The 24,765-nt window shown below is 47.1% G+C and overlaps 1 protein-coding gene across 2 annotated transcripts; it reads left to right on the forward strand.

The window, feature by feature from the left end:
- Positions 1-4,017: 4,017 nt before the first annotated feature.
- ACSBG2 (acyl-CoA synthetase bubblegum family member 2) lies at positions 4,018-23,212 on the forward strand. 2 transcript variants are annotated; one of them, XM_066574177.1, is made up of 15 exons: positions 4,018-4,052; positions 11,216-11,324; positions 12,312-12,406; positions 13,827-14,065; positions 14,143-14,231; positions 16,435-16,555; positions 16,843-16,923; positions 17,303-17,452; positions 17,571-17,747; positions 17,838-18,019; positions 18,456-18,689; positions 18,873-19,090; positions 19,583-19,722; positions 20,374-20,620; positions 21,246-23,212. In XM_066574177.1, exons 2-15 carry the CDS (start codon positions 11,239-11,241, stop codon positions 21,356-21,358), a joined length of 2,172 nt encoding a protein of 723 aa, XP_066430274.1. In that variant the 5' UTR covers positions 4,018-4,052; positions 11,216-11,238; the 3' UTR covers positions 21,359-23,212. The 2 variants fall into 2 exon arrangements, with proteins under 2 accessions (XP_066430274.1, XP_066430273.1); XM_066574176.1 differs by lacking the exon at positions 4,018-4,052 and adding an exon at positions 8,219-8,361.
- Positions 23,213-24,765: the final 1,553 nt, after the last annotated feature.

A 24,765-nucleotide genomic window follows, 5' to 3' on the forward strand; every position in this document is an offset into this window, starting at 1 on the left:
AGACAAGGGAGGTGAAATAAACTTGTTTGGCATGGTGAAGGGCTAGGTTATACATTTTAAGCATGAATTTGAAGTGGAGGAAGTCTGCTGGCAGCTTTGACTTTCTCCACAGCCGCTCGGCGCACCTAGAGCACCGCCGGATGAAGCGTGTTTGGGACGTGAGCCAGGGTTGCCGTGGTCTGCGTTTGACAGCTCGCGTCACGGGCGGTGCCACTTCATCCAAGGCACGGCTGAGGGTGGTGTGGTAGTATTCGGCTGCCAGGTTAGGGCAGGGGAGGCGAGAGATGGGCGATAGGGAGGACTGAATAGCTTCGGCAAACTGTTTAGTGCGGACAGACTGGAGGTTCCTAGAGGTGCGATAGATAGGAGGGTCAGGAGAGATGCTAGGGTGCCTGATGGAGAAAGAGAGAAGGTTGTGATCCGAGAGTGGAAGTGGGGAGTTAGTAAAGTGAGAAGCAGAGCAGAGACGGAGGAAAACTAAATCGAGAGTGTTACCATCTCTATGAGTGGGGGAGTCAGAGATTAGCGATAGGCCAAGGGAGGAGGTAAGTGTTAAGAGCCGGGAGGCAGATGAGGAGCTAGAGTCGTTAGTAGGAATGTTGAAATCACCAAGGATGAGGGTTGGCATTTCACAGGATAGGAAGTGGGGGAGCCAGGCAGCAAAGTGGTCTAGAAACAGGCGGGTAGGACCTGGGGGGCGGTAAATAACTGCGACACGCAGAGGCAGTGGGCGGAAGAGTCGCAGGGTGTGGACTTCGAAGGAGTGAAAAGTAAGCGAGGGAGCTGAGGGAATGACCTGGAAGGTACAGTTTGGGGAGAGGATGATGCCTACTCCTCCACCGCGTCTGTCATCCGATCTGGGGGTGTGGGAGAACTGCAGGCCATCATAGGACAATGCAGCGGGGGAGGTAGAATCGGACTGCTGTATCCAGGTTTCCGTGAGGGCGAGCAAGTTCAAGTGTTTACTGGTGAAAAGGTCATGGATAGTTGGGAGTTTGTTACACGCAGATTGGGAGTTCCATAGGGCGCATTTGAATGGGGCAGGGGGGGCATTTTGGTAGAGAACAGTACGGGGTGGGCCTGGGTTGGGGGAGATGTCCCCTGCAGCTAGAAGTAGCAGAGTAGCAAGGGTGAGCACATGGCTAGGGGATTTGTGTGGGTGGCTGAGGTGTTTCTTTGCAGCATTAGGGGGTTGAAGGCGTCTTAGGAAGTTGAACAGTGCATGGGAGCCATACATAGGTGAGGAGAGGAGGGAAGGGCTGATGTGGATGGAGTGTGTTGGGGCTGGACGTTGAAGGAAAGTGTGAAGGCTTGAAAAGAGGATAGTGAAGGAGATTAGTGCAAAGAGGAGAGTATTTCCCTCCAGGCTTTGGGCAGTTGTGCATGTTACCTGTCTCCTGCACTGTCCAACTGCGCTGTATAACTGCATCATTCAACAGCATCAACACTTGTTGCTGGACACTTAGTGCTGGACACATCAGGGGATAAACTTTCTAGGCATAAGGCCGCCTGCAGACGGGCGGGTCGGATCCGGCGGCGAGGATTCTCGCCGCAGGACCCGACCTGAGAGCCTGCAGGGACCAGCGCGTACTCACCCGCGCCCGCGGCTCCGGCTGTTTGATGTGCCGGCTTGCCGGGCAGCCGGTGCATGCGCAGACCGCAGAGCCCCACACAGAAATAGAACATCCCGCGGTTTGTTTGCCGCATGAGATTTCGCGCGGCCAAACTGCGTCCGTCTGCATAGGATTGCGTTTGTTAACGCAATCCTATGCAGGCTTCCAGCGGCGGAAGTCCCGCGGGAAATTCCGCTCTGAGTCTCCATAGTTGATTATCTCCTGTACCAGTTTTAACGCATTACTTCCAAGTATCTGAGTTTTCACAACGTGAGATAGAAGCCAACCATGGAGTAATCAGAGCGGGTCATATAAACTTAGACAAAAAGAGAGAAAAGGCTTCACAGAGGGGGGAGGAACACAATAGGGTGGATGGGGGGGGGGGGGGGGCTTCTCTGATTCAATTCAGGGTTCACCATATAATTATGTCTGTGGCATGTTTCTGGCATCTTATCTCACCGCGATCACCATCCCATCGTCACATAAATAATCATATACAGGAGATACCCGGGTTTTATCAGCATGCTCTATATCACTATATACAGGTATGTACAGTATATAACTTGTACAGACTGTATATATTTAACTATATACAGGAGATACCCAGGTTATGGCAGCATGGTCCATATCATTATACGCAGGATGTATAGCTTATACCAGCTGTACATATATAATTATATACAAGGGATACCCAGGTTATGGCAGCATGGTCCATATCATTATACGCAGGATGTATAGCTTATACCAGCTGTACATATATAATTATATACAAGGGATACCCAGGTCATGGCAGCATGGTCCATGCTGGTATAACCTGAGTATCTCCTGTATATAATTATATATGTGTACAGCTGGTATAAGTTATACATCTGCATGTAGTGATATAGAGCATGCTGATACAACCTGGGTATCTCCTGTGCATAATAATATATGTACAGCTGGTATAAGTTATATATCTCCTGTATATAGTGATATGGAGCATGCTGATATAACCTGAGTATATACTGTATATAATTATATATGTACAGCTGGTATAAGTTATACATCTCCTGTATATAGTGATATGTGGTACTGGTGGATCTTGTCTCCACCAGAAGAATGGGTAGAGACAAACTGCATGCCCACAAACAACACCCACAACTTGATTGGCTGGCCAGGAAAATGGGTGGAAGCAAAGTGCACGCCACGCAAGTTTTGATTGCCTGGCCCATAGTCCCCATCGCTGCGCTGATTGACATTGTCAGCTCCCAGCTCTGGTCTCCCTGCTGCTATCGCCGGCCGCCGCAGCAACTGCTGGCCCTGCTGGCACTCTTCTCGCTGCCCTTTGCTCCTGCCCATGTCGGCTCCGGTCTCCCTGCCGCCGTCGCATCAGCAGCTGCCGGCCCCACTGTCACTCTCTTCTTGCTGCCCTTTACTCCCGACCATCTAAGCTCCCAGCTGCAGTCTCCCCACCGCCACTGACCACGCTTTCACTGTCCTCACAAGGGAGAGCGGCACAGGAGGAGGACCGGAGCACTGTTTGCAGCGCAGGTGGGACGGCAGCAATGAGATTGACAGTGCAGGAACCCGCAAGCGGACAAGGGAGAGTGGCAGAGGGACGAGTGACACAAGGCAGGAGGGGAGATGATGGACACCCATTCTCCTGCCCAGCCAATCAAGTTGTGGGCGTTTTTTGTGGGCGTGCAGTTTGTCTCCACCCAGTCTTCTGGTGGAGACAAGATGCACCAGTACCGTGATATGGAGCATGCTGGTGTAACCTCAGTATCTCCTGTATGTAATTATATATGTACAACTGGCATGTTATACATCCTGTATATAGTGATATGGAGTATACTGGTATAACTTGGGTATCTCCTGTATATAATTATATAGAGAGAGCTGGTATAAGTTATACATCTCCTGTATATAGTGATATGGAGCATGCCGGTATAATCTGGGGACCTCGTGTGCTTAACTCGATATGTACAGGTGGCATAAGTTATGTAGCTCCTATATCTAGTGATATGGACAATGCCGGTATAACCTGGGGATCTCCTGTATATAATTACATATATGTACAGCCGGTACACACAGGCGCTCAGGGAATATAGAGGCGCTCTCTGTACGGTAACTACCTACAAACAGACCGTCTGCGGGACTCTACACCGCCGGCTCTGGACTCTCCCCGCCCTCTGCATCTGTATGCGCTCGCCTTCTCTCCGCCCTTTCTCCTCCCGCTATCCCGCCCTCTCTCCGTTCTCACTCCCCTCCCCTCCCTCTCTCAGCTTTCTCTTCTCCCTCTCCCCGCCCTCTCTTAGGTTTTCCCCATCCCTCGCCCCGCCCCATCCTCCCTCGCCCCGCCCCATCCTCCCTCGCCCCGCCCTGTCTCGTCACTTTAAACCGTCAGCGCGGGAGAGCGCGGGACGCTGTCGTTGTTGTCCGCTTGAGGTGGCTGCCGGGGTGAGTAGCCGTGTGTGTGAGCGGCTTGCTGGGGGTCTTTCCTCCGCGTCGCTCCCATCGTGTACAGCTGGAGCCCGCCAGCATGCCGGCTGCGGGGTGTACAGCTCGGGGGATGGTACAATGAGGGCCGGCAGCTCTTAGCTCGGTCGGATATGCAGCAGTTAGTCCAACCAGAAGTCTGTGGCTGGCCGGACGCCGGCTTACGCCCCCCCAGCGGTGTTCACTACAAGCCCTGACGGTACGGTTTTGGGGTCTGGTTGTACTTCAGAGCTGCGCTCCCTGTGCGGCTGTAGAACCTGTATGCAGATCTAATAACCCCCAGTTGCCGCTGTACGCCTATTATACTTCTAGCCCCATGTAGTCGCTCTGTGCCGGCGTGAAGTACATTGCCCGCACGCCAGGTTGTTGTGTAGGGGGGGGGGGGGGGGGGGCATATTATGTGTGTGTGTGTGTGTGTGTGTATACATACATAATATATGTATATGTGTGTGTGTGTGTGTGTGTGTGTGTGTATATACACATGCCGGCCTCTTTGTTACGCAGTTCTCACATGCTGCTGTGATTGGAGAACACACAGGGGCAAAGAACACTTGGCACATGTGGGGGGATTAGAGCACATGCGGGGGAAGGGGGACTTGTGGGGATGTCTTGGAGGAGGGCACTGAGAAAACACTGGGGGTACTTCTTGGGGGGGGGGGGGGGCACGCTTCGTTCTTGGGTTTTTTGTGCACGAGCCCCCCCCCCCCCCTCCCCTCCACGAGCGATGGCGGATGAGCAGTGGTTTTCCCATTGATTCCAGAGGGAGCCCTCGGATCACACGACATGCGAGCGCCATGTGATGTTTTTAAGGTCCCATTGAAATCACTGGGTGACGTTCTGAGGGGTGCAAGAACATAAACGATTTTTCCGCTCGCAGCGCAGTTGTCTGACCCTGGCTGGATGGGTGCTGCTCCCCGCATCGTCTGACCACAACTGTATTCCATGTATCGGGTCTCCTAACATGCGCACGAACCCACCCGTGCGATGTAACTGCGTGTATGTAGCAGATCGCACACATCCGTAGAGACGCTGCGGTAGAATAGATGCTGCGACTCTTTATTTCTTTTCCTTTTTGTGGAATCCACAATTCCTACCCGCAAGTGTGAGCGAGCCAGCGACAGTCCATGCCTGTGAATGTTAGTTTGTGCCAGCCTATTGCATGTACTATAACATGACTCTGGGCCTCTGCCCCTTCTGATTGGCCGGGTATGGCGTACGTGCCCAGAAGTGGTGGTCGGTGGCTTCCAGAGTGTCATCTAGGTCTCGGCTATTTCTGAAGCATTACATGTACAGTGGGCTCCCTGACATCAACTTCTGTTAGATACCTCACCGACTGTCATGTGCCGGTCTCCTCCTCTCGGCCAGTCTGGTTCATTCTGCCCACTGACGGCGTGTAGACCACCGACTCGACAGATCAGAGCACTGGGAGCAGAATGTAACAGGTCTTGGGGCTACGAAGCTGTGCGGCCGGTCAGAGGACGTGTCGGGCCGCCGTAACGTGCGGCTTGCGTGTCCCTCTGGCAATTGTTGCTTTCCTTGCTCGCACTTGTTTTGACTCTTATGCTGCCGTAATGACTTCAAGAGCGATCGGTGTAATCCCCCGGGTGGGTTGCGTTGTCATGGGACAGTTGTCATGGCTGGAGGTAAGTAGAATATGACTAGACTTGAGGCCATTAATCAGGCAGTCGGGTTGTGGTGAGTACGGCTTCTTAGTATTTCTTCCCACGCTTCCTCTTATTCTTTTCTAGAAGTGATACAGTGTATCGGGTTACACTCGGTGTGTCACGGAAGTCATGATGCTCTGCTGGGTCTGTCAAGGGCCCCTATTGACTGCAATGGGATATCATCCGCCTAGAACTTGGCTGTAGTTGTGAGCTTTAAAGCTTGACTAGGGCCGCTGATGTGGCTCGATGAACCGTTGAACATATAGTTGTCAGCACATCTCCCTATGTGGACAGTGGAGTCTGTTAATGGTAATACTGTAGTTGGAGTCCCCCCACTTTGCTCTGCACACACTGACTGAGTGATGGCTGTGGACTCAGTATTCCCGACCCTACTTCAAACGGCTTCAGCCCTGGATCAGTAAGGACTGCCGATAGGCTCTTAGTATCATTTTAAAACCAAAAATCTTAGCATGTTGGTAGGCCCAATAGAACGGAACGACAGCTGTTTACATTGGGGCAAACTCTGGCCTGTGAGAAGGACACTAGTTCTGCTGGGGGGTTAAAAATGGTTCCTACACAATCCAGAGTGTTGGCCCGTGTAAAGGCCTCTTGACTGACGCTCATTGCATGGCTCAAATTAAACTGTGTTAAAGATCTTGACCTCATACTGAGATGGTCTATTTTGGATTTAAGGATGTGACTTTTTTTGCGGGGAGTGAATTTTCATGCTCAATGTTCTCGTTGTGGAATTCTGCAGCATGAAATAAATCGCGGCATGTTCTAAATGCTCTGGGAATATGCGTGGCCATGGCGGACTCTGCTGTGATATTCCTTTGGTGGAGTCCGTCACGGCTGTGGGCATGAGCCCTTAGGCTTCTCAGTGTTGTGGCACTGTCACTAGATTGGCTTCCACATGGTGACTTCTCCCAGATGTGTTTGTCGTGTGTTCCCCCACGCTACCGGTAGACCGATGCTGCCACTATAAACGTGTCTAAGGTCACCTGCAGCCCTTAGATTTTCTGGTAGGAGTGGCGCCCTGGGGGTGTGGGGCTTTGTTTAAGGTGGGACAAAACCTGTGTCTGCCTGTGTTTCAGCAGTATGGATTCAGTCTGTACCCCACTGACTGCGGAGCCTAGCACTGGCCAATATGTACCCATGGGGCAGATCTTGATATGGTGGAAAGGCAGCTTCTAGGTTTCTTCAGTAGTCCCACATTCAAAGCTATCTATTTTGTCAGCGCTTAAAGGGTTTTTGTTTTTAAGACTTGTATGACCCCATTGAGGTGAACAGGATCTGTCTGTAATGCCTTGCTTGGCCACTGCACAATGTACAGCGCTGTTTCCTGCTACATCTTGGAGCCTTAGCTTGCCTATATCAGCGGTGCCCCAGACAGTTGGGCAGCACACAGGCATTGCATGTTCCCTCTTGTGAGATCGCCAATGTGAATGGCCTCCTAGTCTATAATGGGTTCACATGCCGTCTGTGAAATACACGGGTAGAATACAGCCATCTGAAAAAGTCCAGGGCTCGGCTCCATGCAGCGAACGAGTTAAAAGGCGGAGCTTGTTCATCTGCCAGCTTCTGCTGTAGATTACAGTAAATATGATGAGCCGTGTGACCACACCCCTAAAGCTGGGCCCCGCTGCTCTTGTTGTTGCAGGGCCCCGCTTACATGGCTAAAACATTGCCGTTTTGGTGCATGTAAACACCTCAAAATACAATCTCAGAATCGTTGTTTTTTCCCATTGGCCCTGGAAAGGGTTAAGGCTCATTCACACAAATGTAAACCCGCTGGGTATGCTGCAGGTACTTATTAGTGCATCCATGGCTGGGTATTCGGGCTGCTTTCAGTTGTATGTCCCATCGGGGTGCGACACGCTGGAGTGGCCCCTGGGGATCGAACCTGCGTGCTTGTGCGCAGAATCAAGGGGATTGTGTGCAGGTTTCTTGGAAAAATTAAACTGCAGACGGGCAGACACGCGCAGGTTCATAGATTTACAGTATTCCGGCCATGTAATGCACCTGGTATGGGTTAATCAGTAGTTATATGTACCCCAATATGGTGTTCAATACAACTTGTCCTAAATGTAACTGCGTCTTCAAAAATTTGACATCTCGTAAAGAAAAGTCATGTTTTGGTCACTGGGGGTCCGGCTGCCACGACCCGTGGGCTCATCTTCAGCTGAATGGCAGTGATGGCACTTATGAACGCTTCAGCTCACGAAGAGTCAAGTTCTATAAATCACAATTGGGTTTAAGTTGTGGCTCTTGCTATGATAAGGCACTAAAGGAAGAATGTCAGTGCTGGTCACTAGGGGGTTAACGGGGAGGTCCTCCGCACGCAGCCGGTCCTCTGCACCTGTGCACTCCTCTGACCGACAGTAACCTCCGCTGTGGAGGAAGTGATGCAGTAGTGTGGTAATGGTGGGGAGGGCTGACAGCACATCCCTGACGTGGAGAGCAGATGGTGTTGTGGGCTGATGGTTGCCTTCCAATGACAGCCAGGCAGCAGGGTGACGTCACGGCACTACTAGTCCCACTGATGAGGCCGGCTCTCCAGTCCTGGCAGAGGGAGCAGCAGGGATACTTCACAGCCACCATGCTATGTGAGTATTGCACTGGCTTATTTCTGGTGTGCCTTGTACTTGCCTTGCTGACTAATACGTGTAATATAATTCTGTGCACAGCTGAGCGTTGGTACTTGACGTACAGCTTCATTGTGGCAGAAGTGTTCCACGTTCTCCAATGACATAATGCCGCTGTCCTGGGAATGACCCCCATTCTACTCCTCACTGTGCAGCTAGGGGGTTATGGAGGTGTTCGGCACACTCGCACCTGCTGGGGCTTTCAGTCACCACTCTCTTCTCTGCTCTGTATTTGGAGCAGGAAAATGGAATTCAAAGGAAATCCTTCTGCTTGCTAGAAGTCATCAAACTGAAGGCGGATGGAAAGCTTTGGCTTCTGTCCATTGGATGAAGAAGCTGAAGCAAATAATGGCTGTCTCTTTAAATTCAGGTGTTCTGCTCCCAAAAATCAGAGCAGATGGAATTCTTGCCATCACAATGTAAGAGCGACCGCGTGAAACCGCAGCCGTATCTGCTCTGTAGTCGCGCTTATGCATCTGAGTTCCTACTGGACAAGTACAGATCGCTTGTTCTTCCCAGTAGATGTCGGACTACAGATGCAACTACATCGGAGCCTCCCATGGACTAGAATGGGTGGAGCCTCCCATGGACTAGAATGGGTGGAGCCTCCCATGGACTAGAATGGGTGGAGCCTCCCATGGACTAGAATGGGTGGAGCCTCCCATGGACTAGAATGGGTGGAGCCTCCCATGGACTAGAATGGGTGGAGCCTCCCATGGACTAGAATGGGCTGCCCCGCTTGTCTTCTGCATCCTCCGCTCAGAGCACCTGGCTGTATAACAGCCGAGCGCTCTGAGTGGGGAACAGCTGGATGCAGGAGACAAGCGGAGACACCCCGCTTGTCTTCTGCATCCTCCGCTTGGAGCGCCCGACTGTAACAGCTGGGCACTCGGATCGGGGAACAGCTGGAGCGCAGGGTGACTGCTCAATGTTTGAGCAATCATCTTGCGCTGTAAATGACGCGATCATCGATCAAAAGACCTCTTTTGAGCGATAATCGTTGTCTAAATTGGCCTAAGTTATGACAAATCAGCAACATAATTGACTTGCTGCAGACTTTAAAATTACAGCATGGAAGATGCCCGAAGCCAGTGGATCCCACGTGTAGCACCTGCGTCTTGTGCTCGGACCTGACACGTCTGACTTTTGCAAACCTGCAGTTGCTATATATGTATATTATCCCCTTAATGACTTGAGATTGTTTGATCGCTCGTACAGTATAATGCAATACCATAGTACTGCATTATACTGCGTTCTGACAGGCACTCTGCCTATGACTCGTTTTTGATTATTTATATGCCTTTAAGGCTAAAAGACCGCTCTTAAGACTTGTGTTAGACTAATGACCATGTTGGTGTGAAGCATGTGTGCTAGGAAAGCTATTAACATGTAATGCAAACACATGTGATGTGAATGGGCCTTGGGGCTCGCTGGTGTGTGTTTGTGTCTTGCATGCGTCATCTAAGCTCCCATAGACTATAATGAATATATTACACTCCAGGATGGGACATGCTGGGTCTTTTCAAATATGCCAACTGCAAATCTGAATGGCTCAATGTAAATCCATGGGTTCTATTGAAAGGCAGCATTCCTTCAAGGCAAAGTCAGACTTTTAATACAAGCCTTGTTACAATGACTGGGAATTAAAAGCAAAGCCAGACCCCATGTACATACAGCTGTTTCCAGGTTATTGCCCTTCATCAGTGTACAGTAGGAGTCTGGCTTTGCTAGTGAGAGGCCAGGGACAGGGGTCAGAAACGCTCTTTTCTCCTTAGGGAGAGCAACTATAAACTAAGTGAGGAGACTCAAATGGCCACGCACGCTCCTCTGGGTAATATGCAAATAAGGGAGATGGAATAAATCCTCCACAGTGCCACCTATTGAAAGGCAGCATTCCTTCAATGTACATGGGGTCTGGCTTTGCTTTTAATTCCCAGTCATTGTAACAAGGCTTGTATAAAAGGTCTGACTTTGCCTTGAAGGAATGCTGCCTTTCAATAGGCGGCACTGTGGAGGATTTATTCCATCTCCCTTATTTGCATATTACCCAGAGGAGCGTGCATGGCCATTTGAGTCTCCTCACTTAGTTTATAGTATATAGTTGCTCTCCCTAAGGAGAAAAGAGCATTTCTGACCTCCATGGGTTCTAGCACTGTATGGCGCACAATACGCCTGAGCCATAAATCAAGCTTCTATCTACGTGAGTGGATTGCCTGTTGCTTGTTTCAGGCCGTCGATGATCTAGCCGATCATTAGCTGTAATTACATGAAGCAATCATCGGCCTGATGAGCTGCTAGTGAGCGTTCAGGTTAGGAGCTTCCCCGCTTGCAGCCCGTGTAATAAAAGTGGACATTTTACACCAACTGTCAGGAATAAGCGTCTGTATGAGCATCCGATCATCTGACACAGGTATAAAGGGCCTTCACCCAGGACTTCAAGAGGGAACCTGCCGCACCATGAACTAATAGTGCTTGTAGGACAGGTCCTGTGAAGTCTGGGGGTGATCTTATTTGGCGGGCTCCCCGCCTGTTAAATGCGTTCTATTGAATCTGTAATACAGCTTTTAGGATAAGCGTTATCTGATAGAACTGTAGATAGTGTGGTGGGGCTTGCAACTATATATTGGCCTGGCATGTGGCTAATGAGCCATCGGCAGTAGCAGACACTCGTGTCACCAGGGGTGGCCTTGCTGGCTGTAGCTTCCAGTCTAGGAGGACGAATGTCAAACTGGTGGGTTTGATGCCATGTAACTAATGAACAGGAGCCCATGGTGACCATCTTGTGTACTAAGAACACTTCTGCTTTTATTTTAAGTGACGCTGCAGTGTGACGCTAACATGTCTGCTACGGACGTACATGTAAAGCCTCATCATACCTCGGAACAAGACGTGTGCGAGAATGAGATATGTGTAACCTCACAAAGGTAAGTGGCTGCTACAGCACTTCAAGTGTTCCTGCATTCCAGGTGACTTCTCCGGTACCTGAGGGACGATGACCTCCCAGCACTCTTCAGCCTCACTTCTCTAATCTAATTGAGTTGCAGAGCTGCCAACCTGACTCTTTCATTTCCCTGGGCAACTTATCCAAATTTCAGACAGCCTTTTGTGTACCGAATGATGGCGTATAACTAACCAGCATTTACTGTGAGCTGTAAAATGGGAATGGCTCGTAACAACCTGCTGAAGTACCAGCAGCCTCAAAAGGGAAAGAAATCAGACGCCTAATTTTCACACTAGAAAAAAAACACCTTTTTTTTTAATAGACTGTCTGGGAATTTTTCGATGGTTGGCACCTTGCTGAGCTGGCGGGTGGAGGCTGCTGTGTTCTGTGCACTAAGAGCTTCAGATTCTGTTTCTTAACTCACTGAGCAATGCGAATGTGGTTCCAATAGTCCCTCTTGGCTGCAGCAGCACATCTGTGGGCCTCTGCTTTCTCCATCCATTTGGCAGACTTCTATAGGCAGAAGTGAAACTGCACCCCTCCCTCCACAACCTGGTATCCTTCTTGGTGCCTCTGTTACTAATGGTGGACATCACTTGACAACTATAGGAGTTTTTCAGCAAACTGGATTTTGTTATCACTAGCTATCATGTAAGCCCCAAGTTGTCTCAAGTGCAGCGACCATTTATACTTCACATCACAAGCAATAAACCCAGAGGTGTAAATCAATAACTCACATCTAAGGCACACTAGTGATGCTTTTCTATGCTGGTCTTTCAGACGGTTACTGTTTGCCTATTACTGTGTACAAGACCTGGTTAGTCTCAGTAAGGGTTAATGTACAGGTTGGGTTTGTATCCCACAAGTGGGTCACCTTCCTGGCCTGGAGGTTTGTTCCTGTTTGAGGCTTCTCCTTTTGTAGGTTATTCATTAGCTGTTCCTTGTACAATATTTAACTTTTTTCTTACAGTAAAGAAGCTGTGCCGGAGCAACTGGAGATGTATTGTCCCCCTCATCCTGCTAGCATAGAGCCATGTGAAGAGAAGACTAAAGCACCGTGTGATGGTATGACCCCATCACTCCCCTCCAAACCTAGACTAGTGGACACCTTTCTGATACACTGACTGCTCTTTCATGTCCAAATTCTCATTTGATACTGACCGGAAAAGGTTGTGCAACCTTTTTTTTTTTCTTTACGGGGCCCATAAGTAGGTTCACAAGAATCCACCCTGGATTTATATTTTGTATGCATTCTGCCTGTAAAATGGGTAAGCAGCGGCTCCGTGGCAAAATGCATAGCAGGAACATGCAGCTCGGCTGTGGAACCCGTAGGGGGAAAACCCACCTGCAATTCTGCCATGTGAACCTACCCCAAGCACTGGATTATCCACAGATATTAAATTTGCCTGAACTGGCTGATCTTTATGGCTCATCGGAGTCTGCGGCTATACAAACAGAAGCCCTAAGGCCTTTTCACACGGCCAATAAAATTGAACAGCATTTGTGTATGAGACGCATGACTATAAACCCTAGTCTTTTGAGTTCTATGACTGAGTGGTCAGGCACATGAGCGATGAAAGGTTGGCACCAGGTTTATACACAGGTGGTTATGACTATAAATCATGCAGCCATTACCACCTTGGGGCTTGTTCACAAAGGTGTATCTGTGTAGCGCAATTACACACAATACGCAGGGATTAGATTCCTTTGATTAGAACTCGTAGTGTGACCTATCTGGGTGCGTATTATGGACTGAAATAGGCCTTTGAGGTGAATGAATCAGTACAAATACGCACATAACCAGCATATTTGCACACCAAATCAAGGTGTCTAGCGTCGGGCCCCTTGTTGGTCAGGCGTCTAGCGTCGGGCCCCTTGTTGGTCAGGCGTCTAGCGTCGGGCCCCTTGTTGGTCAGGCGTCTAGCGTCGGGCCACGAAACATGTTTATATAACCTGGAGTATTCCTAGGGTTATCATACAATATATACCACCTCTGCAAAGTAATGGAGATGGAACCCACAGGCAAACTATGTGCTTGCAGCAGATGTGGTCAGACAGATGTTAATCCCAGTGGTGGGGACACGTTACAGTTTTACGAAGATTAAAAATTATGTTCTCCAGTCAGTCAAAGTTCTGGTTCTTTTTTAAAGGGGTTAGACCACCAAAATTGTCCCTATACAGTGTAGGTGATAAATGTTTCGATCTTTGTGAGTCCAATCAAACACGGATCACAAGAACAGCATACCCAGAGATCCACAATGAATGGAGTGGTGGTATACATGCATGGTCACAGCTCAAGTCCTTATTATGGGACTAGCGAGGGGATGGCTGAGCAATGCACTTGGCTATCATAAATCTACCTTTGTATAAATACATTGGAGATATCGGTTCCTCACCATCCGGACTACTAAACTATCCATTGCAGGGTCTTCACTGAAGTCTCTCAGCCTTCCTGATCTATAATTGGAGGACTGCTTGTTTTTAGGTGACTCGTCTGAGCTGAAGTTGTGGACCACCCAGCGAGACAGTGCTGTGCGCCTGAGGATGGAGGAGTCCGGAGTGGCCAGTCTTCCTCCAGTAACCATCCACCAGATGTTTGAAGAGTCCGTCCAGAAGTATGGTGATTGTGTTGCCCTGGCATCCAAAGAGGGAGACCAGTGGGTTACACTGACATACAAGCAATACTATGAGCAGTGCAGACTGGCTGCCAAGGGCTTCCTGAAGGTAAGCGGCTGACTATAAAACTTCAGCTCTTCAGTCTGTCTGTGTCAATGTACTGATGATGCTTGTGTTCCCTCTAGTTGGGCTTGGAGCGATTCCATGGAGTGGGCATTCTAGGCTTTAACTCTGCTGAGTGGTTCATAGCAGATATTGCCACTATACTTGCTGGGTAAGTTTGTGGTGGCTTTGTTTTTTTGTTTTTGCCCCAGCTTGCGAGCCTGAAATCAGAAGTGCAAAGTAACTTCTCTTCAGTGCTTGTTACACGACTAATTAAACACTGCTTTTGCTTAAACTATTTGTGTTCTACACCCGGTGGAATTAGACCATGCAATGTGTTGAAAATCCCCCATGACCCAAAAAAAGCACCAAAAGTGAGGGGGAAAAACAAGCACGTTTCAGAACTTCCTGTAGTTCTAAAGCTAATATGTTGTCTGGCTGCCTTCATAAACTGTGCAAGCACCCTTACTATGATGTGGGGTACAGAATTGAAATTGGGTGGCTTTACAGCCTGCAATATAGAAAAGTTAATGACTGGTGGGCGTAACTACAGATAAGAGGGTGGTAAACTTCCTAATATCCTAAGGCTGTTTACATTTTAGCCTCTATGCGGATGTGTCCATAGAATTCAATGGGCAAACCTGTAGGGTAACCATAAAGCATGGCGTTCACAGCCCCAAATGTAGACTATACTTTTCAATACAAAGTAGATGCAGAGTAGCCATCACTGTGTATTCTTAGGGGGTTACAAACCCCACTTGTTCTAGAATGTTGGGTGTGTTAGAAGTAGGTAAACTCCTCAGTAAAATACAAAGATGGAGAATGGCAATTTGACAAACCCCACTCACTCGCACCAGAAGAAATCCTAGCGGAATCTGTTTAACTGGATTTCTTTCATGGCAATGCAGCGAGTGAAATCCACAGCTCCCGTGCAGCAAAGTCTCTGAATGCGAATGAGCTAGCTATGTCATCGCCACCGCGCTCGTGCCGTGTATGTAGACCGGCAGACTCCTTGACTTGTTCACGTCCCTAAGTGATCACTGAACAGGAAGTGTTTAAACGGAGCGAGCCAACAATGAGTATTATGCCTGCAGAAACTGAAAGATAAGTGAGGTGTACTTCATCATTGGCTCACATTCAGGCCTCCTGCACACAGCAGTCACATTCTGCATGCAGAATCCCACAGTGAAATCCGGCCCTCGGAGCAGCGGCGTCTGCACGTACCTGGTTACGTTCACCTGTACTGTGGACGGTCTACACGGCTCGCCATCAGACATGCGCAGTACAGATTTTTAATTAACTCCTGCTTTTCTCGCAATTGCAGAAGCGCCGCTGATTGGACTGTCTCCAGTAACTTCAATGGAATCCTCCCAAAAATAAAGCATGCTGTGATTTATTTTTTTTACCTCAGCTTGTGGAAACCGCAGTTGGTTTCTGCAAGTGTGCAGGAAGAATCTATTTCCCATAACGTGCTATGGGCAGCATTTGCTGTGGGTCCGCCGCAGACTCTGTAGAAAATATCCACCCGTGAGCAGGAGGCCTTTCAAAAAGACTACATAAGCTTGTAATCGTACTGTTATCGGGTCATTTTTGTTGCCTTTTATGTAGAAACAAGACGCACCAAAAGATGGTGGAATTTTTTTTAGAACTTTTTTATAGTTTTTCAGTTCATTATATGGTACAATAAATAGTACTATTGAAAAATGCTCATCCTGCAAAAAACAAGCCCTCAGACAGTGACATTGATAGATAAAGGAGTTGCGATTTTTGTAAAACAAAAAATGCTTGGTCACTAAGGGGTTAAAGAACTCAAAAATGAGACGTGCTGCTATTCAGTTTTACCAGTGCAATCAGCAGGTTTTAAACTTACCGAAACATCAATTTCTGTTAAAAAAATGTTTTAAAAATTAGTTGCACAGTGCAATCAATCGTTCCATCTAAACGCACCTTGCGTTGTGTGCCGATAACTTCTACAATGTGCGCACACCCATAGGCTAAACTGCTCCACCAAACAGACTGCATAGGATTGACTTGAAGCACGCGATCCCATGGGATGTGGGTTTTTTTTGATGCAGTTTAGTTGTGCCCGCTAGGTATTTGTGACCCTTCGTAGTGAGGATGCATTCATACGTTATGGTAAGATGGCTCGCTGCAGGGACTTCAGTAATAGTGTGTAATTACTCCAAGACTCTACCATGTGCAAACTCGAGCCTTGATTTCCAATGTAACTGTCCAGCAGGTGGCAGCACTTTATTTCCTATCTTGATGACCCGAGTGGGAGGGGATTGGTTAGAAGTACTTTAAGATCTTTTGATGACTGCAGAACCTGTGGCTGTTGCTTCTATGTAGTGATGACCTGTATACTCTTGTTGTAGGGGGTTTGCTGTGGGCATTTACACCACCAACTCCGCAGAGGCTTGTCATTACGTGGCAGAAAACTGTGAGGCCAACATATTGGTGGTAGAAAATAACAAGCAACTTCAAAAAATCTTACAGGTAGGTTGTCGCGGGTCTAACCGCTGCTGGACTCTACGGGGACTCTACAGCTTTCTGAACACTGATGTGCTTTACGTTTAGATAACTCGGACAGTGGCATCGGCTGGTGAGTTCTTGGCTTCCACTGGCCTTCTAAAGTAGTTTAGGCTATGCCGCTGCAGCTTAGAAAGCCCTGTCTGTGGTCCAAGGAACCCAACTAACATCGCTGTCTAATGCTGACATTCCAGTAACCCCCGAATTTGTAACTTTGTCACTTCACATCTCTTACAAGCTCCTGTGACTTTCAGGTTCAGGACCAGTTGCCTCATTTGAAAGCAATTATACAGTACAAGGAAGAATTAAAAGAGAAGCTACCCAACGTATATACAGTAGGTATACAGTCCTTACCGCTAGGGGGTCCTCAATCATATTTCAAGCCCTCATTTCCTCATTTCGGTGTCTTTTGTGTATGTCATGGGGAGGCGGCAAGCTGGCCTGGGAGTGCTGTTGGGCTACTATAGCAGGCTGGACCTAATCAAGGTTCTCCCCCCCCCCCCCCCCCCCCCCCCCCCCCCCCCCTTTTTCCTTGAATGGTGATGGCTCCTGAATGGTAGAGATGAATGGCTGGTATTTAAGGGCTTAAAGCAAAGTCACAGCTCCAACAGTTTAGCACTTGGTATTGCTTGCAGCTATATGTATGTGTGGGGTTCTTCATGTCTGCTTTCATTGGAGAAGAGGCCCAGATCCTCATGTGACTTATCTCTGCAGTGGGCAGAATTCATAGAGCTGGGAAAAGATGTCCCAGACGTTCAGCTGGACCAAATAATATCGTCCCAGAAGCCGAACCAGTGCTGCACTCTGATCTACACCTCCGGGACCACCGGGCAGCCCAAGGGAGTAATGCTGAGCCATGACAATGTAAGTACCGTAGGCTTGTGACTTGGCCATACCGCTGCCGTTGGGGACCTGCAGGATAACCATTTATTATGGTTGCTTCACTTTTAAGCGATGGTAAATCTAATCCTTTTTATTTTAGATCACTTGGACAGCCACATCAGCTGGAAAGACTGTTACCCTCAGAGAGGCCACTGACCAACAAGAGATAGTGGTCAGTTACTTGCCCCTTAGCCATGTTGCAGCCCAGATGATAGACATCTGGCTGACTATGAAGTACGGTGGAGCCACTTATTTTGCTCAGCCGGATGCTTTAAAGGTAACCCTTTCTGTACTGCTTGCAGAACAGCCGAGTCCAATACGGTTGTGAACCAAGGGGTAAAACTGAAAATGAGCTTTCTGTTCTCAGGGGTCTTTGGCAAACACCTTAAGAGAAGTAAGACCAACCGCCTTTATGGGTGTTCCCAGGGTCTGGGAGAAAATGCAGGAGAAAATGAAAGCTGTTGGGGCCAAATCTTCAACCATCAAACGAAAGGTAGCTTCTTGGGCGAAAGGTGTAGGCTTGGAAACCAACTTGAAGAGAATGAATGGGTGAGACTCTTATAGACTATTGCTCTAGTAAATACTCATGCTATATTGGGGTCTTTTCTAAGGGTCCTATTAGATGAATCGATTCTCGTTTGAACACGAGTGACGGCACCTCTAGCTCACTTGCCCTTGTGTAGCCTGTTTTAGGCAGAAGCATTGTTGGCACGTTCAAAGGAGTGTCGTCCAGTGACAAAGTCTGAGCACTTCTTAAACTGAACGAGCCGGCGATTGTTTTTACGCCTGCATTAAATGAACAAAAAGTTCCTCTTCGTCATCCAGTCGTTGGCTGCTTTTAGATTGCACAATAATCATTTACTTTTACTTGTTTGCCCTACATTTTGGTAATGGGCTGAGTTGGTATTTAGGAAAGGTCTTTGAAACTTGGTAATTACAAGATAAGTGGACTGTTCTTGATAACTAATCGGTCTTGTTTCTACAGGGCCTCTCCCCAACCAGTCAAGTATCATGTGGCAAAAAAACTGGTATTTAAGAAGGTGCGCAAAGCTCTGGGCTTGGACCGTTGTACGAAATGCTACACTGGAGCGGCTCCTATTACAAAGGATACTTTGGAATTTTTCCTTAGCCTCAATATTCCTGTATATGAACTTTATGGAATGAGTGAAAGCTCCGGTCCGCACACCATTTCTCTGCCGGATGCCTTCAGAATTACTAGGTAAGCTCCACTTGTACGGCGGTAGAGCTCCTGCTAATTAGTAATTTCAATTTCCTTTTGCTTTGGCATTTTACAGTTCTAAATGAGTGAAATCTGATTTCCAAACTGACTTGATATGGAAGCTTCATGTGGCGTTTCCTCATTTCATGCGTCTTGATTCTAAAATATCCCTTCCTTTTATAGCTGTGGAAAAGTAATAGCTGGATGCAGAACAAAGATCTACCAGCCTGACAGTGATGGGAGTGGAGAAATCTTATTCTGGGGCCGACATGTCTTCATGGGTTATCTAAACATGGAGGACAAGACCAAGGAATCCATAGATGAAGAGGGCTGGCTGCGTTCTGGAGACATTGGGAAACATGATGACAAAGGATTCTTATTCATTACTGGTAGAATTAAAGGTGATTTTACATTTATTTTTGTCTAATGGCCACTTGGCACAACTAATTCCCATACAAGTAAATGGAGGCTGCATAAATGACGCTTTTTCAGCATCTTAAAGGCTTTGGTAATGCTGTAGCTCCTTTATGGAACTCTCGTTCACTTCTATAGAACTGCCAATTTGGCAGTTCTATAATCTGTTACCTGTGGCTATTGGAGAAGAGACCTGTATTCCATTTCAGCCAAGTGACAGGAAATGCCTCTTAAGACCTCTTCCAAATATACAGAGGTAACAAACCTAAACTTGACACTAACATAATGCGCTATATATATATATATATATATATATATATATATATATATATATATATATATATATATATATATATATATATACACACACTTATATACTAACTTTAAAGTATTTAATGTTTGCTATATTTTTATACAAAAAGTGCGTCCAAGATGTTAGAGAAGGGTGGGGAAGCTCAGACTTCGGTTCTTTATTTCAGAGCTCATTATTACAGCAGGAGGTGAAAATATCCCTCCCGTGCCCATTGAGGATGCGATGAAGGAATACATACCCATAATTAGTAATGTCATGGTAATTGGAGACAAAAGAAAATTTCTTTCTATGCTGCTGACTCTGAAGGTAACTTCATATAACTATCAATTTTTTTTTTTTTTTTTTTTAATTTACAAAAACCTCTCTTTTGTATTGTGTTCAGCTGATAATGTAGCTCTGCTTGCATGGATGGGGATGAGCTGCAATACCAGACCTTGTTTATGGACAATAAGGGGTGTTAGAACTTTTCTTAAACCAGTCCTCTAACACCATTTGTATGGTCGCTGGGGCTACATGTGGGGGTTTTATACAATGTACTAGGAGTCCCATCTATGAAAACTTAAAGTTTGATATCGGTGTGTTTTGGTCTGTAAGATGTCCTCTGTAGGGCATTCCTTCTTGCCATGTAGTCTGCGGCAGTGGTATATTCATTTACAGCTGCACCACCACAAATGTGTTAAGCAACCAGATATTGGACCTTCTTTTAGTAAATCGGTGGACAATCTTTCCCTTCCTCTTCAGAAAAGGGGTTCTGTAGTAGCAGACGTCAGGCAGAATATACCCCCTAATACTAAGTTATAATGTGTATTAGAAGTCGGCTAGTAGTGCTGTGACCTCCTGTAAATGTTCTCTGCCTATGACCGCATGCTCGGATAGATATGACTGCAGATATCCTTGCTGACTTCTCATTCTAACACTGGAGGGTATTATCTCATATGCTTTCCTTCTCTCCAATAGTGCAATGTAAACTTTGACACCGGTGAGCCAGACGATGAACTGACTGCTGAAGCAATTGAGTTTTGCCAGAAAATTGGCAGTAAAGCTACCAAAGTATCGGACATAGTTGGGCACCGAGACAAGCTGGTGTATGCTGCTATTCAGGAAGGCGTGAACCTGGTGAATGAGCGCTCCACATCCAATGCACAGAAGGTCCAGAAGTGGATGATTCTTGACAGAGACTTTTCTATTGCTGGAGGAGAACTAGGTGGGTGTTAAGGGGAGAATAAGAATTCGACTCTTTACTATGCAATGAATGACAATACATGAACATCTCTCAAACTGTAGGAATGTAGAATGTAACGACGCCGGGCTGCTGCGCGGAGCTGTTCTCGCTCGCCCGCATTATTTGTGTAGTGCAGCAGCCGTTGTAGAGCCAAGGCTATGTAGGTGGGCATAGTGTGCCGTATGTGTGTAGGTATGTGGCAAACCTTGCTTCCCATGATGACAAAGCTGGTGTCGGTGAAAGAAAGCTATAAGAAGCCAGAAGTGTACTTAATACTATATGATGCCAAGTAGCCATAAAGATGAGGGAGATCTAAGGTTTAACCACAATGGTGTAAACTTGTCGTTACTTCAAAGTAGAAAAAATGGTATTGGTACTTCACACTTTTTTGTTGCTTTTACCCAACTTTTGGCCAGAAAAGTTGGTAAAAACATCTCTGGAAATCTATTATGTATTTGAAACCACATACACAGGTTATTGGAAGGAACAATGCTGAACTGCCACAGAATCTACAATTTCTCCAAACCATAACTTCACTGTAAACTCAGCATGATAGACATTGTTATTGGCACAACATAACTAATGACCTTTTGTTTGCCTTCTAAAGGTCCCACCATGAAGCTGAAGCGACCGGTAGTCTCCAAAATGTACAAAGACCAAATCAATGGCTTTTATCTGGATGCTGTGACTCCTACGGATAACGTCATCCCATCGAAGTAGTGCTAATTCAGTGCAGCCATGATACAACTTTTTATTTATTTTTTTTTCCTCCCCAGCGTATGTTGGGTTCATCAGGAGAATCGTTGGTTCTTTCCTTCTGAATAGATAAGCTTCATTCTGTGTTAATTCTGTTGTGAAGTCTAGGGTCGAATCCATTTGTTTCTTGTAGACGACCGTTTTTGGAAGGACAGTATCTGTTTCTCATAAGTGCCTCCTGAGTGCTGCTGAAAACCTCCCTGAATCACATTGGTCTTCTGTAAGCATCTTATCTGCATACCGTTTAGTGGTATGTATGTAAAATGCTCATTATCAGCTGAATAACTGGGAGACTTGTGGATATGAAGGAAAACAAACCAAAAGTAGGTGTTGAGCTGAATGCAAACACAGACTTGGGATTCTGATCTTGTAAACCAAACCTTGTCATGTTCTAGGAATAGTTGAGGCTTGAATGTTTGTATAAACCAAGTAATTTATTTAACTTTATTGTTTTTGGTTTTTTTTATATATATAGACTGGAAAACAAAGATTGCAGAATCTTTGTAAAAGTTTACATATACCTGTGAAATCACTGTGGTGTCCCACACCCCCTCACCCCCTCCATGCTGGCATTTACTTCTGTTTAAAGGGATCCAAAACCTTTACACTCAATTTGTAAAAGTACTTGTAATTAAGGGAAATGTGTTAAGGTGTGTTTAGACATACAGATAAGATGGCTTTTGAGCAAACCTTTTGCATAATCTGCTAATTGGTACTATTGCCTATCAGTACCAATTAGCAGCCTGTGATCTGCCAGGAGCTGAATTTATTCAGAATACCGCCTGCTGTTCTCTGAATAAACTCATTTTGTTCTGCCGGTGGTGCTGACCGCTGAGACAATGCAATCAGCTGTTCTCAGCTGTCCCTAGGCAGAACACAGCATGCCATCCTGCTTTTCTGCTAAATGACTGTTTTCAAGCCAAACTAAAAACCGTCATTCAGCAGAAAACTGAAAGATGGGCACATCCAGACACAACGATTATCGCTGAAAAGATGGCTTTTAGTGAATTTTGAGCGCTAATCGTTGTCTAGATGGGCCTTTTTAGTTTGTTTTTTTTTCTTTAACTACTGCAGTTTCTATGTAACAGAATACAAGCTGCTCTGATGGCTTTGCTGCTCCCCACCCTCCTCTTCCCTGAAAGCTAACGTGAGCACTCAAATGTATGAAGAAAAATATAATGGCACTTGAGCTAAAACTAGCTTTCAGAATGTGTTGGAACTGTCAGTCGTCTGCGGAAGACCAAATGGCAACCTGTGGATTGTATTCGATTACATGGAAGTCATAAGGCAAATATTGTCGTAAATTTTATTTTTTTTTAACACTTAATTGCGTTGCTTGCACTTTTTACAGATGTCTACAGCCTTAAAGGTGTTTGTTTTTGGCAAGCTGGAATGTCATGAGCTGCTGCTACTCTGTAGTGCAAAAGACCCTAATTGTGCTTGTGCAATAAAACTGGGTAGAAAATCTGCAGTCGTCAATGCCACTTTTTTTTTTTTTTTCCCCACCTTCTCTTAATCCCTGTAATCACCTAGGATAACCTCTGATTGTGTCTCAGTTGTTGTACAACATATTTACTAGTTCCTTGGTGGCTGCTGGGCTCACTCTGCACCATATACTGTATGCACTGAGGTGAAGCAGACGGCTCTGATGGAAGGTTCTTTAGAGGATGCGACCATTTCATATGTAGTTGTAAACTGTTGCACTCATCACACAGTATAAAGCTCTGTGGCGCCTTAGGCCAGGTATGCAATACTCACGTTTTCATCATCTTTGGAACTTGGTTAATTGTATTTTATTGAATAAACATGTGCTTTACATCCATGGCGTCCTGTTTGCTAATATGCCTTCCTCTTGTACAGCCCGTACTTCCCTGTACTTTGTATCTGACTTCAAATATTCACAGGTAGTAAGTTGTTATGGCACGGAAAAGAGTTCACAATGCAAATCCATGGGCTTATGTGGATTCAAAGCGGGAGCCTCAGTCCCCCTCCTCCTCCCTGCAGAGTTACAGCGCAGCGCTCCAGGAAGCCCTTTGAACGGCGGGGGGCGGGGCGCCGCGTCACGTCTCCAGTGTGGTGACGTCATTGCGCCTGCATCAGGAGCGGAGGGGGTGGGGCTTAGCGCAGGAGCGCGAAAATTTAAAAATAAAGGAACCTGAGAAGCCAGAACAGACCAGCACTACAGATCGCAAGGTGTCTGCAGCACCGGTATAGTAACGAGTGCTCCAGCCCCAGAGACAGCTGAAGCCTAAGCGGCCGTAAGTAGCCAGTGCGGCAAAAAATACAATGCAAATATCCAGTGTATTATGTATGGAAAAATTGCATATTTACCCGCAAAAAATGCTTTTTGTCAGGAGGATAAAAAAAGACATTCACCCCCACCCCCACCCCCCCAGAACAAGACTCAGAAAATGCGTGGAGTGCGGGACGAGACTGCCAGCTACGTACCAGAGGCCTCTATGCAAGGCATGCGTAGCTAGGCTAGTCAGAGAGGAATTGGGGGGGATTCATGGAGGACAATAGGAAGCTGGTGAAAGAGGAGATCAGATCAGCCGTAACGTCACAGCTGGCGCCGCCAGCAAAACGCCAGAAAAAGGCGTATGTTCCCAACGAGCCTTCTGACTCGGAGTTCTATCGGGTCGGAGCAAGAGGAACAGGCGGCCGAGGAGTCCTCAGATGATGAGGACCACAAAAGATACTTATTCCATCAAGACGACTTAACGGAATTGATTAAGTCAGTCAGGGCTACACTAAAAATGGAAGAGCCCAGAGAACCACGTACCTTACAAGATGAGATATTCGGGGGACTAGGGGAGAGGTGCAAGCATACCTTCCCTGTCCACAAGAATATCACCAAAATAATCCAGAAAGAGTGGAGGAAACCAGATGCAGGCTCCTCCGCTAGAGGGGTCAAAAGAAGGTACCCATTCGAGGAGGAAGTTTTGCGCAAGCTGGGAGGAGGTACCTAAGGTAGACGTCCCAGTGGCCAAGGTAGCCAGGAGGACGACCCTGCCCTTTGAGGACGCCACACAGTTAAAAGATCCCATGGATCACAAAGCTGAGGGCCTTCTAAAGAAATCATGGGAGGCAGCGGCAAACATACTTAGGCCAGGGATCGCAGCCACTTGTGTGGCACGGACTCTCGGGGTATGGCTAGAATAGCTGGAGCTACACCTAACCAATAAGACGCCGAGGGAACAGATCCTAAATTCCCTTCCGATCCTGCGTATGGCAACAAATTTCCTAGCGGCCGCAACTGTCAAACTCTCGGCGAAAGCCACAGCCCGGTCTAACTCAGCCAGAAGAGTGTTATGGCTGAAATCGTGGTCAGGCGACCTAGCCTCAAAAAATAAGCTATGCGCCCTCCCGTT

The sequence above is a fragment of the Eleutherodactylus coqui genome, chromosome 7, assembly GCF_035609145.1.
Source record: "Eleutherodactylus coqui strain aEleCoq1 chromosome 7, aEleCoq1.hap1, whole genome shotgun sequence".
Classification (NCBI taxonomy): domain Eukaryota; kingdom Metazoa; phylum Chordata; class Amphibia; order Anura; family Eleutherodactylidae; genus Eleutherodactylus; species Eleutherodactylus coqui.